The sequence below is a fragment of the Myotis yumanensis genome, unplaced genomic scaffold, assembly GCF_028538775.1.
Source record: "Myotis yumanensis isolate MYYU_CA2020_CCGP unplaced genomic scaffold, mMyoYum1.0.hap1 SCAF_1, whole genome shotgun sequence".
Classification (NCBI taxonomy): domain Eukaryota; kingdom Metazoa; phylum Chordata; class Mammalia; order Chiroptera; family Vespertilionidae; genus Myotis; species Myotis yumanensis.
Genome location: NW_027223752.1, coordinates 184749575 through 184764851, shown reverse-complemented (window position 1 = coordinate 184764851; position 15277 = coordinate 184749575). Strand labels below are relative to the sequence as shown.

At 36.8% G+C, this 15277-nt stretch overlaps 1 protein-coding gene across 6 annotated transcripts in view; it reads right to left on the bottom strand.

The window, feature by feature from the left end:
* WDFY3 (WD repeat and FYVE domain containing 3) overlaps positions 1–15277 on the bottom strand; it is a 274072-nt gene that overhangs the window by 94759 nt on the left and 164036 nt on the right. For all 6 annotated transcript variants that reach the window (XM_070393429.1, XM_070393438.1, XM_070393454.1 and 3 more), the window contains 8 exons: positions 14516–14616; positions 14163–14381; positions 10282–10463; positions 8352–8583; positions 6905–7065; positions 3971–4082; positions 1778–1968; positions 391–543 (listed from right to left, as the gene is read on the bottom strand). In XM_070393429.1, the coding sequence (XP_070249530.1) occupies positions 391–543; positions 1778–1968; positions 3971–4082; positions 6905–7065; positions 8352–8583; positions 10282–10463; positions 14163–14381; positions 14516–14616 (1351 nt within the window). The remainder of the gene's footprint in view (positions 1–390; positions 544–1777; positions 1969–3970; positions 4083–6904; positions 7066–8351; positions 8584–10281; positions 10464–14162; positions 14382–14515; positions 14617–15277) is intronic.

Here is a 15277-nt window from a genome sequence, read left to right as displayed (position 1 = left end):
ATGAATGATATTTTACTATGAAGCTACTATTAACTAAAATTTCACATCTATCTCCTAATTATTGATGAAAAGTTTCTACTCATCAAAAGAATTATTTGATGAAAATATTTGCCTCACTTAATGCCAGAGGCAGCAGCACATTAGCAACAGTTAGGCACATGCATTGTACCATTTCATTTCTCTACTATTCGTAAAACTGAATACCCTTGGGGAAAAGGAATTCCATCATTACCCTATTTGTTGTATTTTATGAATGAAATTAACATAAGCATGATATAACTATAGAACATATCTAAGAAACAAAATTGTTTAATAGTTAACTCTATTGTTATACAGAGTAAGAGATGGATTCACTGATTACACATTACCAGTTAGTATTTATGTACATACTTCAAAATCACAAAGTAGATCCTGGAAAGCAGTTGAATTGGGAATAATGGAGGTCTCGTGTCCACTGTCAACAGTTCCCACCAAGGAAAAAGTTAGATGGAGAATATGGCTGTTAAGAAGGGAACGTTTCTTCTTAAGTAGCATTGCCAGCAACTAAAAGAAAGCACACCAAATGCTTGTTATTAATTATACTATACATACAAACATAGCAACACAGATATACATACATATATACACACACTCACACACACACACACACAATAGAGAACCCTATGTAAAGTAATTCCTGAGACTTCTAAGCTGATTTCTAAATTTTTATTATAACAATATAACATTAGAGAAAATCTAAAAACCAGGGTAATCCCATTCCTTATGAAAATATCCACTTTCACATAAACTTTAAATTTATATATAAATTTTTAAATTGTTGCCATCATGCATATACAATTTGCTATTCTTTTTCTCTATATAACCTCTATTAAAAGGATTTTTTCTCTTGTTACAACACAGTCTTCATAATTAGAATTGTAAAAGGTTGAATGATATTCTATGGAATGTTTACAGTATTATTAGTCATTCGCATACTCTTGGAACATTTAGGTTATTCCTATTTTTTCATGATCAACAACGCTGCTATGAATCATTGTAAGAGTTTTGCAAAACAGAACACTGATCAAAACAGTGTGATTAAATCTACAGAACAGTGTAGTAAATAGTTTATCCATGCCCAATCAACTATTGGCTAAAGCTAGAGAAGGCACTGGTACTTCAATTACACTACAATGATTTTTATCTTACTCCAATACCTGCTTTTCTTAAAGGAACTTTCTGCCTAAATCTAGTAGAGATTGTGAATATGTGAACGCTGCATATTTTTAATCCCACACGAGTTTTCAAAACTAGCAATGGCACAGTTACTGTACAGTGGGTCTCACTTCCTCTAGGTAAGCAAGGGGGGTATAAAAGATGACTGGGCGTGGAGGGGAGAGATAAGGAAAATGGGGAGAGCTCTGCATCTATTAATGATCTGGCAGTCTCCAGAGCAGGTGGTAGCATGACCCTATTTCATTTCAGTCTTATCTCCAAAAAGAAAAACAGTAAACCATTGTTCTGAAAATATATTCAAATATATCAAAGCTATACTGAAATAACTTAGCCTAATTCAAAGGTTGAGTGATATTTGATGAGATAGGAGAACAAAGATAAACCAAAATAAAGGTAACAATTCATTCTCCCTTGAAATGTGTTAGTTTTAATAAAAACTACTAACTTGTAAAGGTGACTTGTCAATATAATTCTTCCAGAGTTTGAGAAAAATGAGAATAATACTAATTAGTTTTTCTTTTTATGCAAAGTAAAGTGAGAGCAAAGCTTTATGGTTACAAACCTGGTAGCCCCTGATTCTTTCCATCTCTTTGCTGGCTAGTGGGTTACTCTTGACCACACAAACCAGGGCCTTGACTGCGGCATAGAGCCCCTCCACATCAGAAGCCATGGCCACCAGGCCCAGGATGGCTGCAGCTCCCCCAATGTACTGCAAAGTAGTGGCAACAGGCTTAGGGACAAATGTTCTTACTCCTGATTAAAAGACAGTGGAAAAAAAATTAAAGTCCCTATGTAAACAAGAACTGAATAAATCATCTTAAGAAGATTTAATTAATTATACATGATATTTTAAAAAAGACCTTTAATCCAAAAAAGAAAATTCTAAAAAAAACTTGGAGGTAGAATTTGGGAGAAGGCAATAAACATATTGTAATCAGTGGGAGGAGAGTGGGAGCTTAGTAGTGAGCAGAGAAGAGCTGGGTTTGAGAACAAGCACAAATGTTTCTGTGTGGCTTTGGGCAACATAAGACTCAAAAGCACAGAGGGCTTGGGAATGCATTTCGAGGTGAGTGAGAATGCCTCACTAGGAATTGCTGGGGGTTAAACTTGGGGAGAGCAAAAGCACTTTAACTCTGGGAACTAGGCAATGGGATGGAGAGGCCACTCTTGCAAGATGACATATTCCCTATAGGTTAGCCATGCAGAGCATATTACTGCCCATTACTCAAAGCTCTCCCAGTTATGCAATCTGAGTAACAGCACATCAGTGACCCCAGAAGAGCATAATTACATGGAAACACAGTACTGGGTCTAACTTTAGGTCAATTAAAAAAAAATTCACAACTACATTTTAAAATGGCATTGTTCGAATTTCATTTACCCACTGATCAAGATTCAGATTTTTAAAAATAAAACTCATATGCATTTTATATTTCTATGTCCTTTAAAGTATTCACAATACTTTCATACCTTATGATACTGGATTTTGAAAACTACCTTCTAAGGTAAGTTGGGCCAGCATTACTAGTTTAAAGATGAAAAACTTGGGCTTAAGTATCTGGCACAATGCCACACCCTGACAGAGCAGGGGCTGGGACCTCAAGTTTAGGGTCGGGGTTAGAGGGTTAGGGTTAGGGTTAGTTCAATCTGAACTCCTCAGTCACTGCTTTTTCTACCATACCACAGCACTGCTGTATTTTTGCAAAAGACAGCACAGTGCTCAGTAAGGATTTGCTAAACTGAATAATAAAAAAAATACTACCATGTGCTTCAGCATAAAGAAAACTGTTTTATCAATGCAATACACAATCAAAACAGAAAAATAATCATGTGCACATCACCGGGACAATAAAAATTGCCAAGGCTTAATAAACATGTAGGATTCTGACTGGAACAACACTAACTCGTTAACTGTTCTTGTTCATCTAAAAAGGAACCACCAAGCCTTGACTGGTTTGGCTCAGTGGATAGAGCATCTGCCAGCGGACTGAAGGGTCCCAGGTTTGATTCTAGTCAAGGGCATGTACCTTGGTTGCAGGCACATCTCCAGTAGGGGGTGTGCAGGAGGCAACTGATCAATGTTTCTCTCTCATCGATGTTTCTAACTCTCTATCCCTCTCCCTTCCTCTCTGTAAAAAATCAATAAAATATATTTAAAAATAAAAATAAAAAAGGAACCACCAATATTATGAACTGATCTACAAATTAAAATATATAACTACTGGCTCTGAATTTTGGGTGGTCTGGTTGGATTATGTCTCAAGACTATCTAACCAAAAAACTCTTTTTAAGCGGACATTAGGTACAAGGCTCTGCAGAATGTCCACTAGTTCTGACTTTTATTAGAGTTGGACGCACACTCTTTACACCCCTAAAGCTCTTATTTCTAGCTCATTTCCAAATAATAGAAGCGCTCATGAGTGCCACCCCTGCTGCACCGAACCTATAGCAATCATCAGTGTTTCCAAGTCTTTACATCTGTCCCTAAATGTACTGTGATATTTACCTTGAAACTACACAGGAGTATAGAGTTAAGAGCTCATCAGTGCTGACAAAAGAGGAAAAGTTAATGGAAGTTTAATGCGCATATAATTTTAAACGTGAACTAGAGTTTGAGATTATTACTTTAGTCTCTAAACATTCTAAGAACATTACAGGTCACCACTATAAAAGATGAGCCACCCCTTATGTGAGGAAAGTGAATGTATATGTGAAGGTAAATAAAGAAGTCTGGAACAAAGATGATTTGACTCACCCAAGTATCCAATCAGAGTGGCCCCAATTGTCCGGGCGGGCCCATTGAGATGTCCTGCTGCATTGTGTATCAACTTCACAGGAGTGGCATTCTCATGGGAGGAAATGCCTAACTGAAGAATAGGAAAGGAAAAAAAATATAACATAGAACAACAGCCTGAACATTTTTCTTATTAAAGTATCCTTGACATTCACTATTATATTAATTTCAAGTGTACAACATAGTGATTCGACATTTCTATATCTTACAATGTGCTCACTACTCTAAACCTAATAACCATCTGTCACTGTGCAAAATTACTGCACTATTATTTACTATACGCCCCTTCACCTTTTTCACTCACTCCTCTACCTCCTTCCATCTGGCAACTATCAGTTTATTTTTTGTTCCTATGAGTCTGTTCTTGATTTGTTTGTTCATTTGTTTTGATTTTTTAAAATTCCACATATAAAGGACATCTTGTGGTATTTGTCTGACTTATTTCACTTAGAATAATACTCCCTGGGTCCATCCATGCTGTTGCAAATAGCAGGATTTCAGTGTGAACATTTTGATAGGGAAAGAAAAAAAAAAGAGACATAATTTGGTAACATATTTTCTCTCTCTCCTTACCAGAATATTAAAAACATGAGCATTCCTTTATTTCTTTTTTTTAATGTGCAAACACTTCTAAAAGTGTGTAAACTCATAAAAAGTAAGTTAAACACAATCTACTCAGATGAAGATGGTGAGGGGGGATCTTGGGAAATAGTTCAGGGAGCTTTTTGAATAAAACTCTGTCATGGTTTAAAGGTTCTTATCACTCACTGCCTCACAGTATTTCCACAGCCAAGTAAATGTCACATAAATTATGCAAAACTTTATGAACATACATAAAATATTCAATTTTGTGTGTGTGCACGCACGTGCGCGCACACTCACACAATGTGCTTTCAAGCAAATATAATCATAAAACTTTAATTTTATTGTTACCCGTAGAACCAAATTTATGTACAGTTTATGTTCCTTAGAAATGGTAAATATATTCACATACAAACCTCTGCACAAGAGTTGTCAATATTTTCTGTTCCCAAGTCCTTTCCTTCCAGTCTCTTGATTTCCTTCCCCTGGGGCTTTGCCTCCCCTCATCCACCAAAACAGCTTGTCAAGCTCACTGAGGACGACCACCTTACAAAACCCAATGGTGAGTACTCTTAGTTTTCCTCCTTTCTTGCTGGCTGTTACGCCTTAGTCTTCTCATCTGGCTCTGCTTCATCTCCCCAACTCCTAACACTGGAACATCCCAGGCTTCAGCCTGAAAACTTTCCTCTTCTCTATTTACATCTACACTTTGATGAGTGAACCTAGTCTCATGGCTTGTTTTTTAAAAGTTTTGTTTTGTTAATCCTTACCCAAGGATATTTTTTCTCTTTGATTTTCAGAGATAGTAGAAGGGAGGGAGAAAAGGAGGGAGGAAAGGAGGGAGGGAGGGAGGAAGGGAGGGAGGTAGAGACATCGATGTGAGAGAGACTCATCAACTGGTTGCCTCCCACATGTGCCAGGGACTGAACCCTCGATTCTTACATGTGCAGGTGAAGCTCTAACCACTGAGAAAAACGGTCCAGAGTCCGTCTCATGCCTTTAAATACCATCTATGACCATCAAGACAGGCAAACCTCTCCCTCACTCCAGATTCCTATGTCCAATGGGCTCTGATAGCTTAAGTAGGATGTCTGATACGCTTCTCAAACATCTCCAAAACATAACTCTCAATACCTCCTGCCCCTGAAATATTACTCTTCTTGTATTCTCCAAATCAGAAAAAATTGACTCCATTTTCCTTGTTGTTAGAGCAAAATCATTGGAGTTATCTTTCTCTCACAATTCATAGCCAATCTGTCATCAAAACCTGTTAGCTCAGTCTTCAAAATATACCTCATATCTGATCATCACTTCTCATCACAGCCACTGCTATCACCCCATTCTGATGATCATCATCTCCCATATGAATTATTATTACACTGGCCTCAAAACTCATCTCCCTGCTTCTACCTCTATCTCCCTTCAATCTATTCTCAATAGGCATAGTAATCCTGGTTAAACAGTCATAACATTACATTCCTTTGTCTGGAACCCTATACTACTTCCTGTCTCACTCAGGTAAAGCCAATGCTTTTACAAGTGCCTATAAATTCTAAACAATATAGTCCCATTTCTCTCTGAGTTCCTCTCCTACTGGCCAGGCCTGCTCTTATTGTGCTCTCACTACATGTGCCTCTGCAGCAGGCACACACCTTCCTCATGGCTTTAGTACTTGTATTCCCAGAATACAAGACCCTCCACCCTATAATTATAGCCCATCCATTCTCCATGTTCTCATTGCTTGCTGCCTCATCCCTTTCCAAGTCTGTTCAAATTTCACTTCAGTGAGTGAGGCCTTCTCTGACCTTTCTATTCAAAACTATAATCTTATCTCTTTCTCCTTCCCTACTTTAGCACTCTTCACCTTCTAACACACTTTGTCATCAGGTTATTTCTTTTTTATTGTTGTCTGTCTCCTCCATGAGAATGAAAGAAGCTTAAAGGCAGGAATGTTTTCTTTACCCATTGATGTGTGCTGAACAAAATGATGCACATAATAGGTGATCCAGAAAAACCTTTAGTTGTAGCCTTAGAAAAAGCCATTGTCTTCTTTAGTTTTCTAAGCTCAATTTCTCAAATTAACAATAAAACATAAGATTATAAACCATGCACTTAGAAGGCATTTCTTACTTTTCCAAATTAAGCTAATATCTAAATAGGTTTTGGCTTAAAGCCAAAGAAACCAAATATAAATAATACACAAAAGGCACCATTTCAGCACCTGCTTGGACTTAGGCAGTGCTCATGACTAAGCTCTGAAACTTCTTTCCAGGGAGAATCTGTCCCAGCTCACCAGGAAATCATTGCGCTCACCTGCTTAGCGATGGCTTTGCTGTCCAACTTGTTGTACACCTTCCGGATTCTTGCCACTGTTAGGGAAGACACGGAGAGTGCATAGAGGCCAAATGACACCTTTTCCTCTGGCACTAATAACACAGGAGATGGCACTATGCCTTCAGATTTTGCGTCTTTACCTTCAAAAGAAAAATAATCCTTTCAAAATCATTATTCTAACAAGAATTTTAGTCTTCTTATCATTCTTAAATCAGCAAACTTGAAAATCTTTTAAAGTGGGACAAGGGAACTAAATTGAAAAACTTTTATTTAATTTTCAGCTCTTCAATTATTTCTTTAACTAGGAAATAGGGAAATCATCTAGTCACAGAGCTTTTCATTCCAAGTTTCACTCTAAAAATATGCTTAACATATAACATAATGCAAAGGAAGAGTTTTAATTATCAAACAAAACACAAAACCCATTCCCCAGGTTCAAAGGAAAAGAAAATGAGTGGAATGTCCATGAGCTTTCGGCCCTAGCCTCCTCCCCAACCAGAGCCCTCATTGCTGCCTCTCTGTATCCTTCTAGACAGCACAGCAAAGTATGTAAGGTGGGTTAAGTTTGAATCTCTGCTGTATCACTTAAAAGCTGTATAGCTATATATCCCTTTGCTCCAGTTTCTTCATCGGTAAAATGGGGATGAAAACAACTGTACCTAACTCCCAGTATTTTGAGAAGATGAATAAAATGTGAAAGGCTCAGAACAGCTATATCTTTCAGGTGTATTAACTTATTTAGCACTTAAGTGCTCAAGGAGTGTGAGCTATTACAGATACTATCTAAATCAAAACATGAGTGAAAGACAAATGACTTAGCCACAGGATTATCACCATGTACAATATACTTGTCCTAACTTCTGAGAGCCTTGGTAGATGAGAACAAGGGATGGAAGACATTTGGAAAGAGTACCACATCAGTTTCTTTGATTCTAAACTCTCTTTGGGAGAAAGGATAACAAAAATTACACAGCAGCAGTTAAGGGATGAGAAAAATTGATGTTAACTGCTCTAACCTCAAGAATATATGTGTGTGTTTTCTTGACCCATCGTTCCTTCCTCTAACAAGAGTAGACACACTTTAAACTGCTTCATGTAATAGGAGAAATAACAGAAAGAGGATAAGGCTGAGGTTAGACTTTTAATGAGAATGTACACCTACATCCTAGAGCCAGTAAGAGAAACTGGAAAATTAGTGATGAAGAAAAAACCAGGAAAGTATATTATGATCAGTGGAGGAGAACAGTGTGAAGAGGAGTGAGTCGTCAATAGCATCATGCTGAAGAAAAATAGAGAACTCCCCCCCCCCGCCGCTTTTTTAGATAAACAATGTATAACCTATATACACACATGTACTTTATTCATGCATCTACACTTTAGTAGTTAAGCTTCATACAACTTCAAGAAGAAAGAATAAGTTACTCACATGGCATACATACAGCCTGAAAGCTTCCAACATAATCTGGTCCTAGTTCATAAATGGTAGTGACACTTGAAGGAGGTAAAACTTCTTCCAAAAAATGTGTGGGTCCTAGTCGCCAAACGAGTGAAGCAATTTGGCGTTGGGCAGGTGGAGTACCAATGTATGCATAGACTGTGCTGACCACAGGAGGATTTACAGAACCTGAACCCCCAGGAGTACTGTGAACATAATGAAGCTATAAAGAAAACAAAAGTAAGTGTGTGAGCTATCACACACACACACACACACACACACACACAACTTTTCCCAGGAAAATAAGCATTTTTGCTGTATATTTTCATTATCCCAGGGTCATACAATCTTATAAACATACCAAAACTGTTGGGTTGAGAAACATAAGGGCAAGCCAGGATTCTGGACCCTAATGTGAAAGTTGGAAATGAGTTATCCAACTCCCAATACAGATAAACAATCTAATGCTAGAAAGAGCAATAATCAAATATAGGGAGACTGTTATGTATGGTTGGTTTGCATATCAAATTAATGATGCGTCTATGAAATTCTTGGGTTGATATAAAAACAGCTTTCCAATTATGGAATTCAAGTAGACTTAAATTAGCTATGTTACCTTCAATGTGAGTGTGTCAGATAAAATTATTCATGAAAAGTGTTTCATAATGGGTAAAGTGCTATTAAAATATTAGAAAAGTGAATAGTCTATTATATTTTATAATTTATACACACACTTTAATCTCAACGGAAAATACATTCTCAGATTTGAAGTTACACTACTGTTTACTGACATGTTGATTAAATTACCATTCAATTTGTTTATAATAAATACATAGAGTATAAGAGATAATGAAATCAAGTTGCATCTTATTGTGTGAGCAGCTTTCATCATTTCACAGAACGAGGTACATTTGTCCTAGTTTCAGATCATCTATTACTCCACACACTAAAGAACAGTTCCTGGTGTTGTAAATAGTATGACTGAAGAGCAACACATGAACTATCATTGGCTTCACAGGACTCTGGCTTCTCACAGGCACAGTGATGATGATAATGTAGATATATCTATCATAAATCTCCTATCTCTCAATTCTCTAAGCTGAGGACATTTTTATTTTCAATAATACTAAAATAATGAGGAACAACCTACTAGAGAATCTACAAACCCATTTCAAATGCAGTTGTGTGTACAAAAAATAAAAAAGACTCTTCTCACAAAGTGCATTTTAGCATTTATCCTCCTGACACACGATGCCAAAATAAAGTATCATTAAGGAAGGAACTATATTCAAGGAAGCTGCTGATTTCACTACTTTTTAAACATTAATTCACACAAAAGGACAGACTTTGCCTTTACTACGTCTTTCAAGTGATTATCTCTATAAAAATGGGCACTAACTTTTTGAAATTAAAGAATTTTAAGTGTTTGCTAGTTGAGTTCTATAGAGAGTAACTAGCAGTCTTTATCCTGATTCAAAAAAAGAAACTTCTGATTCTTTGCTGGTTAATGTACCTCTCTTGACTCTCTCCTGGGACTAATCTGGGTAATCTGAAAATAAAGATGAATAAAAACAATTTCAGCTCTAAAGAATATAGAATCTACTGGCTGCATACAATAATAACAAAGAAGTGACAAAAGAGTATGCTCATAATTTATTTAGGCATCCTTCAACTGGTTTCTCTGTTGTGAAAAAGCACTCTGCAGTCTGGCTCAATCACAGATATATTCATTAATTGTTTATTTTGTAACCTCTCCTTTCCATTCTTCTGGAATGAAGTGATAGGAACTAGCCAGCCACATGACTCTAACATATTGTTCAAATAGAAGGTCAATTTAAAATTAAGACAATTTAAAAAATACCCCTGCAAACACACATACACTCTAAAGCAGGCGGAGCTTTCCAAGTGCAGGGTTGCTCACCTTCACAGTGCTGACAAGCTGTCCATCGATGTAGAGGGCCACAGTGCTGTTCTTGAGCATGCCTTTGCTCATCACCAGAACCAGATGATGCCACTGGCCCTCGACTATTAGTTCTCCACAACGAAAGCGAGCACAGCATGGGAGAATCTCATAAAAAGAGGATTCTTCACTAAAATCATCAACTAAGAAATAAAAAAATACTCAACGTTATCCTCATTCTAACAATTATTCATATCTAAATCTTGACTTTATTTTAAAATAATATGATGACGATGTAAATGAAAATATCCTATTTGTTCAGTAACTTCATCTGTATTAAAAAACAAAACCTGGGATATGCTTTTGCTTTCTTCTCAAAATACATGTAGTTATAACCAAATAAAGTTATAATAGCTAATGAAATAAAAATAAATAAGATTAAGTAGACAATAAAATACAATTATGATAAACAAAAAGAGACTAGCTATATAAAGGGTCTTTTTAAATTCTATCTTAACATACATTTAATTATAGCATTGGTTATAAAAAAAAGACCAAGAAAATTTTAAATTATATTCTTGCTCTATGCTCTACTCAGTGATGCAAAGGGGCAACTATCAGTTCTTCGTTTGTGAGTGTACAGTCCTGACCCTGACCTGACAATAGTTGGTAGTAAGATGATTTATGGAATGGAAAAGTATTTGGTGATCCAAGTTCTCCACTTCACCAGATAAGTCTGGTGATTTGCTAACATTCTGCAATCACTTCCTGACTCTAATCTGGCTTCTCTCTGCTACCCAATATGCTGCCAGATTGCACTAGGAAATAATGGGTTATTATTAATTTAACCGTAATGTTAAGTTAATTAATACTAATTTACCTTTCCTAACTATTCAAGAAGGGGAGGGGAACAACAGAAATCCAGATGTTAAAAACTTATTCCCCCCTCAAATCTTTTTTTTGTAAAAGAGCTAATCTGTAACCATGTAACTTAAAGCAGACCCACCATTTTTCATTACAAGCAGCAGAGATGAGTTAAAACTTTAAATAATATGCAGAAATAACTATAAATAAAATACTAATTTATATTTTTTGAATCTTAAAATATCTGCATGTGTTGAAATGCCAATTCAGAATTTACATCTATTAATGAGTTAAGACTACTACAAAGACAGAATCTTCTCCACAGGTGACCTAAGTTAGGAACAGACTTAAATAAACTAGGCCAGTGGTCGGCAAGCTGCGGCTTGGCAAACTGCGGCTCGTGAGCCACACATGGCTCTTTGGCCCCTCCAGTGTGGCTCTTCCACAAAATACCGGCTCTTCCACAAAATACGGACTTCTGCGCATGGGCCACGAAGTTTCAATTGCATTGTACGTGCATACCCGCACGTGGTATTTTGTGGAAGAGCCACACTCAAGGGGCCAAAGAGCCACATGTGGCTCGCGAGCTGTGGTTTGCCAACCACGGAACTATGCGAAAAGCAAGGTCCAGTTTTGAAAGGATGTGAAAAAAGAAGACCAAAAGTATAGGCAAAACCAGGAACTCTTCCCTCTCCCTGTCCTCATTAATAGACTACATCTTCTTGGGGATTAAAGAAAATATTAGAGGCCCGGTGCACAAAATTCATGCATGGGTGGGGTCCCTAGGCCTGGCAGAGATCAGGGCCTGTCGGGGTCGTCTCGCCCAGTCCTGATTGGGGCCGGGCTGACCGGGGCCTGCTGGCTGCTGGATGGGGCCTGCCGGATGGGGCGGGACTGGGGAAGGTTGGCTGGCCATGGGATTTGGCTGTGGGAGCACACTGATCACCAGGGGGCTGCTCCTGCATTGAGCATCTGCCCCCTGGTGGTCAGTGCACACCATAGTGATTGTTTGACTGGTCGTTCCAGTCATTCGATCGTAATGGTTGCTTAGGCTTTTATATATATAGATTACTTATAAAATTTTCTGAGTTTCACATTCTGACTCAGGCTTAAACTAAGACATACCCAGTATTCAACAGTGTCAGGACATCTTGGTGAGCCAACTGGTTTCTGACAACTCTTAATTTCCTAGGCATCTTAATGGAGCTGTAGCTGTTCAGAGGATGGATCTTGTAGTAGCAACATCATATGTATAGGTTGATATAATTTCTAGTGATATATGGACTATAGTAGTCTTGCACATTACATTTAGTGAAAATCTATAGAGTTAGAAAACACTATTCTGGTTTACTGAAACACCTCTAGATCTACTCCTTAATGTTTCCATTAAATTCTACCTTCTTTCCAAATTCTTCATTTACTTTCCTCATTGTTTCTCCTTCAAACCATTCATATTCCTTTTCCTTTATTTTTCTTTCTTCTCATTCATTCCTTTGTATTTTTAAATAATACCTGTTGGCATTCTATGTGCTAGGTACTGCTTTAGCTGGCAGGCTACCTAGATTACCAAGGTTGTAAGTTGTATGTAGGAACTTAGAATTCTTGTAAGGTAGGTAGACAAAAATAAAGTAAATAAATAAAATCTATTAAGGCCAGATAAATAACAAAGAATATTAAACAAGGACTATGGCAGTGGGCATAATAAAGAATAAAAACTTTCAAGAAATATTAAGGAAACACAATACAGGAACACTTCATGAAAGAGGTGGTATTTTCAAGGTAGACATGAGGGGTCTAAGCTGGGCTAACTGGTAGTGGGGGTCTCCACAAGACAGGAGAATAGAAGGAGATGCAGGTTTTATAAAATAGAAACATTACAGTGTGAGTTGTTTATAGGAAGGCTCTTCATATGAAGATATCTAATATGCAGTTGAAATATATAAATCCTAGGACACAAACATATAAAAAAATTTTACTCTCTGAGTCCCTGGGATAAAAAGATCTAAAGACTTAACACTAACTAAAATTGATGATTTTTTTTCTCATGAAGAACAGATTGAATATGAAGACTAACGAGGAAACTAATTTTAAGGGAAAGATGAAAGAGAAAGCTGTTGAAGAACACTGCAAAGAGGTCAGAGAAATAGTGAAAGAATAAGTATCCCAAATTTTAAGACTGGAGACCGTTTTAATTAAGACGAAACTATCAACAGGGTCAAATGCCACAGAAGGGGCAAATAAAGAGTCCTAACAAAACTTTAAAGCATTTACTGCATTGATGCCTAACTCTGTACTAGTCATGATGGAGAATACTAAGTAAAGCAAGAAGCCTTACAATCAAACTGAGAAGCTAACATTCATATTCAATTAATATTTGGACACCAACCACAAGTTTAGCAATATGTGGCATTTTATTTATTCAGTTAAGACAAAATTAGATAAAAAGAGGTATATTTTTATACAAGTGCTATAATCACAGTAAAGAAAATTCAGTAAACTGAGATGCATATTTTATGTTATTTACATAATTTAGAAAGATCTTCACGCATATCTTGAGTTTGAAGTTCCTCTGTATAGCAATGTAATGTTATGGCTTGTGGAAGGGAACTATGGAATTAGGACTAAGTGATATGTATTAAGTCTTGAAGGTAAGTGATGGATAAAGTAATTTAAGTGTTATTATGGCTAGCACAGTGGCACATATGGTAGGCAGGTGCTCAATGAATATTCATTAGTTAAGCAGAATTCACAGCCAATGAAGATCCTTACTAAAATATACCAGACAAGGAACCTGCTTTCCTAGCAAAGGCTGTGCTTTTCTTGGCAAGTAGAGATGAATCCTTATTTTAGGGACTCTCTCCACTGCTTTCTAAGTCTCTTTTAAAAGTGCCTTAAAATTTACTGGTAAACAATACATGCAAGACTTCATATAACCTGTTCTATTCTATAATAATTTCAATGGGAAAAAATAAATATTATAATGAACTTTAGTACTTTTAATGATCACAAGAAGCAAAAAGAAAAAGACACATACTAACCATAGTTCTGGAGTAGCTCCTCTTTGGTGGAAACGATCAGAGATCGGTCTTTTGCTGACAGAACTATGGCAAGGCACACGTAATGCTGCTCAGAAGAATTTGCTCGGCGCACAACAGTCAGAAATCTGACAGGATGGTTATATGGAGAAGAACTAAAATGTTCAATACAAAACCAGCTAGAGTAGCTTAAGCCAGACGGAGGAGGAAAGAATCTTTCACCTAAAGTAAAAATAGTAAAATAACAATAAAAGAGTTTATGTTAAGTCATGTTTACAATAAAAAAATAGCAATGAACTCCAAATATATATAATCTACTAAAAAAAGGACACATAAACAAAGATAGTAATATTTACCAGAACCAATGCCGCTGACCACAGCCCCATCAGTAAGACCTGTTGTAACAGCACTGTTTGTAGGGGCGTTATGAGGAGCCAAACTGGGCAGGAACAGGCAGCTATTAAAGAAAAGATGACGTACATATTAGAGATCAACTTTTTCCTGTGTTATCACTATGCACTCACCACTGTGAAATGAACTACCATTTTCTTAAGGGGTATTGAGAGATAAAAGATCATGGAATAAATCTGGGTGCCTAACAAAGTTTCCCCTCTTCTTTTAATTATGTGAGAGTATGGAAAGATATACTTTACAAATCTCATACAAAGTCCTGGCCAGGTGGCTCAGTTGGTTGGAACATCATCCCATACACCAAAAGGTGGCAGGTTTGATTCCCCTTCAGGGCACATACCTAGGTTGTGGGTTCTATCCCCAGTTGGTGTGTGCATGGGAGACAATCAATCAATGTTTTTCTCTCTCTCTCTCTCCCTTCCTCTCTCTCTAAAAAAAGCAACAAAAACATATCCTTGGGTGAGGATTAAAAATAAACAAACATAAAATCTCCAATAGCATCATTTGACATTTAAATTTTTTAAAAAATAAAAGTATAATTTGCATATGGTAAATGTACCAACATATAACTCTATTCAAGACATTGGAACAATTTTATTACCATAGAAAAATTCCCTGTGTCTCGTCCAGTGAGTCACTCTCTTATTATGACCATTCTGATTAGTTTTGCCTATTCCTAAATGTGCTTGAATCCACTATTCAATAAA